The 9,672-nt window shown below is 37.3% G+C and overlaps 1 protein-coding gene across 1 annotated transcript; it reads left to right on the plus strand.

Annotated features, from left to right (window-relative positions):
* On the plus strand, positions 3,097 to 4,008 carry LOC102180198 (taste receptor type 2 member 7). Its single transcript, XM_013964193.1, has one exon. The coding sequence runs from the start codon at positions 3,097 to 3,099 to the stop codon at positions 4,006 to 4,008; it is 912 nt and encodes a 303-aa protein (XP_013819647.1).

Consider the following 9,672-nt stretch of genomic DNA (forward strand, 5'->3'; position numbering starts at 1 on the left):
TCACTATTAATTGGCCTTTTACCTGTAAACTTAATTCAGTTAGAAGTTTTAACATGGATAGGACAGCCATACCCTTGAAATCATCTTAGCTTGAAGGCAGTTGTTAACCAGTACTATCCAGGATTGAGGATCAATGACCTCCTCTGGCTCTGTAAGATCCCATATTTCCTAGGTGCTAATACTTTTTGTTTCTGCTTTCAAAGAAGATAATTATGTTTGAGCTCATTTTTTAAAAAACGTGTTGTCAAATGTACCACTACTGTTATTCACTTATAATCCTCTCAGCCTAGAGTTACAAAATCCTCAAGTATGTAATCTGTTTTCTAAGTATTCACATGAAATGGTTTGTGAAATATTTTGCCACTTCTTAGCATGTTTTCCAGGAACCAGTCATGGTTTTCTTGCCACTCATTCCAACAAATCAAATATTAAGCCATTATTACCTATTTTAGGTATTTAGTTTTGGCAGAGCCCACCTGAAGAGACCAATTCTAAGGTATCTAGTGAAGGTAGTTAAGGCTATGTTACAATAACAGAACTCTCAAACCTCAGAGACCTCATGAAAATTTTTATTTGTTTTTGTTTTTAGATTCTGCTCTATATCCAGTGCTCAGAGTAGTGACAAAGTTGTCACAGGCTAACAGAAGCTCTTTTGTGACCCAAAATAACAAAGGAACACTGCAGAGTCTCAAATTGGTGAGTCAGTGCTCTCATCCAGAAACAACACTTCATTTCCACACTATTTTATTGGTCAAGAATTTCGCATGACAATATACCACATCAAAGGGAGAAGGGAACCCTACAAGGATTATATTTCTTGGAATCCTATAAGAAATGGAAGGTTAAAAGTAGAGCCTTAATTCCTATTTCACTATCTCTATATTACTTACAAGATATATATCTAAACTCTGATGATATAGTCCATGTCTGACGTAGGGTGCAGCTTGCTTGGGGCTGGTGCATGGGGATGACACAGAGAGATGTTGTGGGGAGGGAGGTGGGAGGGGGGTTCATGTTTGGGAACGCATGTAAGAATTAAAGATGTTAAAATTTAAAAAAAATAAAAAATTAAAATAAATAAAAAAAAAGAACAAATTAAAAGCAACATTTAGAAGATTATGCCATGAAATACAAGTGATAAGCTAATATAATTATTTTAATATCAAAGTAAACTTTAAAACTTAAAAAAAAACAACAAAGAAACCACTAGAGCAGACACTGTCAGTTCATACAGCAAGAGGTTAAATTTAGTGTGCAGATACTATAGTTCTACCACTAAATAGCTTTGCATCAAAATATGTAAAGCAAAAATTGACAATATTTCAAACAGAAATTGAAAAATCCGTACCCAGAGTAGAATAATTTAACTTTAAATTTCAATAAATGATGGAACAAGAAGATAAAATTCAAAAAAGATAAATAGGATTTAAACATGATTAAAAAATCGATTCAATGGATGTATGAAACAGTTTACCCAAAACTACACACACACATTATTTTAAGGAAAAACATTTACTGAAACTGGCCATCTACATGCCGTGAAACAAATTGTAACAGATGTCGTGACTTACCAACCTATGAAGTATAATATTTTATTTTAATTCAATTTTGATAGAAATTAATAATGAAAAGTTTAAAAATTCCATGTAAATGGAAATTTAAACATACATTTAAAAATATTTTATGGGTTTAAGAAAAGTCACAATGACAATGTTGCTCAGTCACTAAGTTGTGCCCGACTGTGACCCAGTGGACTGCAGCATGCCAGGCTTCCATGTCCTTCACTGTCTCCCAGAGTTCGCTCAAATTCATGTCCATTGAATTAGCAATGCTACTGAACCATCGCATCCTCTGTTGCCTTTTAATCCTCCTGCCTTCAGTCCTTGCTAATCACAGGGTCTTTTCCAATGAGTTGGCTCTTCACATCAGGTGGCCAAAGTATTGCAGCTTCCACTTCACCATCAGTCCTTCCAATGAATGTTTAGGGTTGATTTCCTTTAGAATTGACTGGTTGGATTTCCTTGTAGTCCAAGGGACTTTCAAGAGCCTTCTCCAGGACCACAGTTTGAAAACATCAACTGTTTGGTGCTCAGCCTTCTTTATGGTCCAGCTCTCACATCCATACATGACTACTGGGAAAAACATAGCTTTGATTAGACAGAACTTTGTCAGCAAAGTAATGTCTCTGCTTTTTAATATACTACCTAGGTTTGTTATAGCTTTTTTATTTTTATAGTTTATTATTCAATAACAAAGTTGTCTTCTTTCTCTACTATCTTGTGGCAAGATTTTCCAGGTTGAGAGGAGATTTTGCTTTTAATTATATTTCCTCAACAGTTGATAAGCCTTTGTCCCATGCCCTGCAATCCCATTCCCTCTTACAAGGTGCTCCCAGTCAGTGACTGAACAGAGCAGAGATTCAGTGGCAGTCCTGCTCCCAGGAGGCTCAGGACCCCTCTGATGTGCACCATTGCCTTGACACTGCCCACTGGCCTTCTTAGAACTTTCTTAGAACTTGTTAGGATTGTTTACTATGACTTTTCTTTTTTCATTTCCTCTCCCTCTCCAAGAGTCAGACTTACATGCTAGTATAACAGCTCCCCAGCCACCTTCTACTGTCCAGGCACTTTCCTCGGTAATGCCCTGTTTCTCAGAGCATCCAGATCGAGACAAGACATTTTCTAGATTGGAGTTTAGTGTTTCTGGCTTATAACTGAGCTGAATGAAACAAAAAAGTATCTAAATCCTAAAAAAAAAATCTAAAAATTGATCTCTATCTTGTATGTTAGCAAACCAGGATTCAAATTCTAGTGCATAACTTTACATGGAAATTACAAGCAGTGTTACAGCAGTGGCGACACATACATAATATTTGCCTTGAAAATTACTAGCTGAGATCTTGAGAGGAATAAAGGTGGTTTCCTAAAGATAACTAAGACTTTGGGAGGATCTTGAAGGCTTTTATTTTTTGCCAGTGAATATTAAAGTGCATGGAAAAAGAACTTATTGAACATTAGAGCTTTGAATGCATAAATCTGTAACACTTCATTTATAAGTCAGTGGAGTACTGAAGGCAGAGATTTCCTATCAGCAGGCATGGAGAGAACACTGAACAATATACTTATGATCATTTCTGCTGGAGAATTCTTACTGGGTATTTTGGGAAATGGATTCATTGTTCTGGTTAACTGTATTGATTGGATCAGGAGCAGGAAGTTCTCCCTGATTGACTTTATTCTCACCTGCTTGGCTATTTCCAGAATATTTGTGCTGTGCATAATGATTTCAAGTACAGGTTTATATGTAATCTCTGAGGAAATACAGTACAACAAGAATCTCCTGATAAATTTGGGGTTCCTCTGGACAGGATCCAATTATTTCTCCATAGCCTGCACCACCTGCATCAGTGTCTTCTATCTCCTCAGAATAGCTAACTTTTCTAATTTCCTTTTCCTCTGGATGAAACGGAGAATTCACAAGGTGCTTCTCATTATTGCACTGGGGGCTGTCTTCTCTTTCTGCTTGTGCCTTCTTCAAAAGAATATGGCAGTTGAAATCCTGTTCCAAAACCAGGTAAACAGCAAAAAAAATGTGACATTGGACTTTCTAATGATAAGATACGATTTGTTCCTTACCATAATGTTCCTCATCCCCTTTGTAGTGTCCCTGGCCTCCTTTCTCCTTTTAATCCTCTCCTTATGTGGTCATCTCAGGCATATGAAGGGTGTAGACTGTAGCTCGGAAGCCCATGTGAGAGCCCTGAAGGCTATGATTTCATTCTTGCTCCTCTTCATTCTACACTATTTGAGCAATATTATGACAATGTGGGCCAATCACATTCTCGGTAGTTTTGTGGCAAAGATTTTTGTGAACATGCTGTTATTTTTCTGTCCTTCTGGCCACCCTTTGCTTCTGATTTTGTGGAACAGCAAATTGAAAAAGGCTTCACTCTGTGTCCTAAGGAAGCTGAGGGGTTACATGAATCTAAGAAAACTCTTCCAAAAATAAGCCTGAAGTGATGATGACCTCTCAAGAATGAAGACAACAAACAGGACTTGATATTTATATTTTTATTTTCATTTTCATCCTGACTGTTTAAATTCTATTCTGTGATAGGTGATTGAGCCTTATTGAAAATATCTTCTTGGGAGTTCCCTTGGTAGCTTAGTGGTTAGGATTCTGGCCTTTTACTGCTGTGGTCTGGATTCAGTCCCAGGTTGGATGAGCTGCACAGTGTGATTAGAATCCTGGCCTGGTGCAGTCCATGGGGTCACAAAGAATTGGACACGACTGAGTGGCTGAACAACAAATGACAGGAAAAAAAATTTTCCTGGAAAATGCCAAAAGAAAAGGATTTTGCTGTGTTTCCATCAAGATAGTGATGATATAACTAACAGTAAAATTATGCATTTTATGTTAGGCAAAATATTAGTTTAATCTCACTTAATTTGTACTATATTGATTTCATAAAAACATATGTATATATAAAGAATAGCCATAAATATGTATTAATGTAGATATATTTACACTTATAAAGATATATAGAGATTTAATTCCTAAAGAAAGTTAATTATTTTAAGTTTTCATTTAAAAATAGAAAAGAGCACCAAAATAAGGAGAGTAAATATGTTCAGGAATATGTTGAAATTTTAATTAAAAATTAAAGCTGAATATCTGAACACAAAAATAAAGTTGTTTTAAAGCCTCAGGTTGTTAGTGACTACTTCTTGATATAAGCCATGATTTGTTAATGTTTCAAATAAAATGCATCAAGGAACAATTAAGTGTTTCAACAATACAAACGTGGATTAACTAGTAGACTTAGAATTTGGCATGTACATCATCTAATTAATGATATGTAAAAAGAGTCGGACACAACTGAGCGACTGAACTGAACTGAACTGAATGATTAGTGAGTTCATCTAAGGCTATAGAAACTAAAAGGAATGATATATGTCAGAAAATGCAAAGATATGCAGAGGGTGGCAATATTCCAAATTGCATTTCATAAAAATCTCTTAACAAAGAAACACATTCCCCAATGCTAAAAAAAAATTATAGGCGACCAGAGGTGGCTCAGTGGTAACAAATCTGCTGCCCAATGCAGGAGACATGGGTTTGATCCCTGGATTAGAAAGATCACCTGGAGTAGGAAACAGCAATCCACTCTAGTATTCTTGCCTGGAAAATCCCATGGGCTGAGGAGCCTGGTGGACTATGGTCCATGGGGTAGCAGATAGCCAGACATGACCGAGCAACTGAGCACACACACACATAGATTAAAGATTTAGATTTAGTAAAGAATGAATGCACTAAAAACAAAACTACAACCAAGGATCAGGGAGCAGTTAACACATGGCAAAAGAAAAATGACAAAACATCATCCCAGAGAACCGCTGAATATCAAGCTGACTTTGGCAAACAACTGGGATAAGTTCTCAAGCAGGAGGATATTGCATGTAAACAGGAAAATGTTTCAATGATTAATACTAAACAATCACTTGATAAATTTTCAACACATTTTTTAAAAGCAAAAATATAGAAACTCAAATTGGTAAAATAAAAGCTAAAATAGAGAAAAATATGTAGACTCCATAGACCCCAAACTATTTCTGTTTTTCTGATGCACTCAGACTTAATTTTCAATATTTCCTTCAATTTCTTATTGATTCCATGATCCTCTCTTCCTCCTTTCTCTCTCATAATGTAAGATATTCTGATGCTTCATTATTTTGATATTGTCACCAATTGCCCAGCATGATTTTAAACCAAGAGCATAACACTTAAAAAGCAGACTTGCTTACCAGGAAAGACTGTCTTTCTCACCTTCTTGGTATTTAGCAAGTATTTTTCAGATGGATGGATGAACAGATTCAAAATATGTTCCAAATATCACTAAGATATTGGGAATTTTGATGAAATATAAGAACAGTGCTTGGAAAGAAAGGTATTTATTTGTGGCTAGATTACAACTATAAAAGCTCTGGTAGCATGTCTCAGAGACATAAAAAAACTCCAAGACAATGCAATGACTATTTGGAAATTATAACAACTCATTACTGTGGCTAATGTGTTAACAGTGGAGGTGACAAATAGACTCAAGGGATTAGATAGGCAGAGTCTGGTAGGCAGAGTCCATGAAGAACTGTGGACAGAGGTTTGTAACATTGTACAGGAGATGGTGACCAAAACCATCCCCCAGAAAAAGAAATACAAGAAGGCAAAGTGGTTGTCTGAGTAGGCCTTACAAATAGCTGAGAAAAGAAGATAAGCGAAAGGCAAAGGAAAAAGGGAAAGATTTACTCAACTGAATGCAGAATTCCAGAGAATACTAAGGAGAGATCAGAAAGCCTTCTTAAGTGAACAATGCAAAAAAAAAAAAATAGAGGAAAACAATAAATGGAAAAGACTAGAGATCTCTTAAAAAAAATTGGAGATATCAACGGAACATTCCACTCAAAGATGGGCACACTAGAGAGCAGAAATGCAAGGACCTTACAGAAACAGAAGAGGTGGCAAGAATATACAGAAAAGGTCTTAATGACCAGGATAACCATAATGGTGTGTTCAACTCACCTAGAGTCAAACATCCTAGAATGTGAAGTCAAGTGGGCCTTAGAAAATGTTACTATGAACAAAGATAGTGGAGATGATGGAATTCCAGCTGAGTTATTTAAAATCTTAAAAGGTGATTCTGTGAAAGTGCTGCACTCAACATGTCAGCAAATTTGGAAAACTCAGCAGTGGTCACAGGACTGGAAAAGGTCAGTTTTCATTCCAATCCCAAAGAAAGGTGGTGCCAAATAATGTTCAATTACCATACAATTGCACTCATTTCACATGCTAGCAAGATTATGCTCAAAATCCTTCAAACTAAGGTTTCAGCAGTATGTGAACTGAGAATGTCCAGATGCAGAAACTGGATTTTGAAAAAGCAGAGGAACCAGAGATCAAATTGCCAACATCTCCTGGATCATAGCAAAAGCAAGATCATTAAAAAACAATCTGCTCGATCAATAAAAAAACAATCTGCTTTATTGACTATACTAAATACTTTGACTATGCCAGTCATAACAAAGTACGGAAAATTCCAGAGATAGGAATACCAAACCACCACCTTACCTGTCTCCTGAAAAACCTGTATGCAACAAAAAGTAACAGTTAGAATTGGACATGGAACAATGGACCTGTTCAAAATTGGGAAAGGAGTACATCAAGATTTTATATTGTTACCCTGCTTATTTAACTTATATGCGGAGTAATCATGAGAAATGCCAGGCTGGATGATGAACAAGCTGGAATCAAGACTGCCACAAGAAATAACAATGTCAGGTATACAGATGATACCACTTTAATGACAGAAAAGGAAGAGGAACTAAAGAGTCTTTTGATGAAGATGAAAGAAGAGAGTGAAAAAACTGTCTTAAAACTCAGTATTAAAAAACTAAGATCATGGCATCCGGTCTCAACACTTCATGGCAAATAGATGAGGAAAAAGTGGAAACAGTGATAAATTTTCTTTTCTCGGACTCCAAAATCACTGTGGACAGTGACTGCAGCCACAAAATTAAAAGACGCTTGCTTCTTGGAAGAAAAGCTATGACAAACCTAGACGACATAATAAAAAGTAGAGACATCACTTTGCTGGCAAAGGTCCATATAGTCAAAGCTATGATTTTTCCAGTAGTCATGTACAGCTGTGAGAGCTGGACCATAAAGAAGGCTGAGTGCCAAAGAATTGATGTTTTTGAACTGTGGTGCTGGAGAAGACTCTTGAGAGTCCCTTGGACAGCAAGGAGATCAAACCAGTTATTCCAAAGGAAATCAATCCTGAATATTCACTGGAAGGACTGATGCTGAAGTGGAAGCTGCAATATTTTGGCCATCTGGTGGGAAGAGCCAAATCACTGGAAAAGATCCTGATGCTGGGAAAGATTGAAGGCAGAGGAGAAGGAGTCAACAGAGAATGAAATAGTTGGATGGCATCACCAACTCAATGGACATGAAGTTTGATCAAACTCAGGGAGATAGTGAAGGACAGGGAAACCTGGTGTTCTGCAGTCTATGGGGTCCTAGGGATCAGACACAACTTAGCAACTGAACAACAAAAACAACAACAACATGACCTGAAAGTGTGCTGGGGAAATAATGAGCTTAGAATGAACTGGCATGTTAAAGTTTTACTACACCACCTTAACAGACGCCTAGAGCTGCAATTGCAACACTCATTAGAACCAGATTATTTCTTGATCATGTACCACGGGTGGTCTCAAATAAATAAATGAATAACAGTGAAACCATAGTTCAGTTCAGTTGCTCAGTTTTGTCCTACTCTTTGCGACCCCATGAATTGCAGCATGCCAGGCCTCCCTGTCCATCATCAACTCCTGGAGTTCACCCAAACTCACGTCCATTGAGTCAGTGATGCCATCCAGCCATCTCATCCTCAGTCGTCCCCTTCTCCTCCTGCCCCCAATCCCTCCCAGCATCAGAGTCTTTTCCAATGAGTCAACTCTTCGCATGAGGTGGCCAAAGTACTGGAGTTTCAGCTTTAGCATCATTCCTTCCAAAGAACACCCAGGGCTGATCTCCTTCAGAATGGATTGGTTGGATCTCCTTGCAGTCCACAGGATTCTCAAGAGTCTTCTCCAACATCACAGTTCAACAGGACTTAGAAAATAGATGGCCCAGAGCATAGGGCACAGTAGAGTTTATTATGAAGGAAGAAAATACAGAAACTATTGAATACTTTAAAATGCAGAGTAGTCTTTCATTCTTCTCATTTCCCAGACAGAGTGCTAATTTGGGTACTGAGTGCTACTTATTAACACTGCTGTTCTCAGGAATCCCATGTTTTGACAGAAGTTTTTGCTTTTGATCCCTTCCTAGGGCAATTTAATGTAGATATGGGATGCCTGCATTTTTAGAGAGTAGAGTATAAAAAGACTTTGTCTACATATGATGTAAAAGCAACTTGTTTTCAAGCACCAAAACACCAGTAAGCAAATTTATTTTTTCCTGCCACTGCCCCTTCAATCCTATTTTACTGAGTTATTCTTCTCTTTCAAGAATAAGAAGTTATTCTTCTCTGCCTTTTCTTAGGCAGCCCCCACAGTTTTTATCATCACTCATGCATCAAGTGCAGCCCAGACTAAAAATAAAGTTTAAATTTGTCATTCAGTATAAAAGTTCTCCCATTCAGCAACTTCAGACCCCATTCAAGCCTGGAAATCTAATATAGGAGAGGATTTTGTTGCAGATTGCTATTTATCAATAGCTGCCTTTGGTTCCTTTATGATTCTATCTATAGCTAACATCATCTACAGTTCTCTTTGGGGCTGTCAAAAGCTATCAGTCATCCTGAATATTTTAATGAAGATTCATTCTGTCAAGACACTCTGAGGTTTAATGATTCCCAAGAAATGACTCCCAGAGAGCTCAGTACAGTCACTGTTATAGTTTATTAAAATAAAAAGATATTGATGAAAATCAGCAAAGGCCAAAGGTACATAAACTAGAGTGGAGCCCAGGAGAAGACAGACACAACTTTCAAATTGTCCTCTCCTGGTGGAGTTATATGAACAGTGCTTGGTTCACACAGTAATGATGAATGTCTGACCACACATGGAAAGTATTGCCAGTGAGAAAAACTCACTGGAGCCTTGGTGTCCA

This window comes from Capra hircus, chromosome 5, assembly GCF_001704415.2.
Source record: "Capra hircus breed San Clemente chromosome 5, ASM170441v1, whole genome shotgun sequence".
NCBI lineage: Eukaryota > Metazoa > Chordata > Mammalia > Artiodactyla > Bovidae > Capra > Capra hircus.

What these genes read in the sequence shown, in the direction of transcription:
- LOC102180198 (XM_013964193.1), top strand. Translation starts at nt 3,097, where the DNA reads ATGGAGAGAACACTGAACAATATACTTATGATCATTTCTGCTGGAGAA.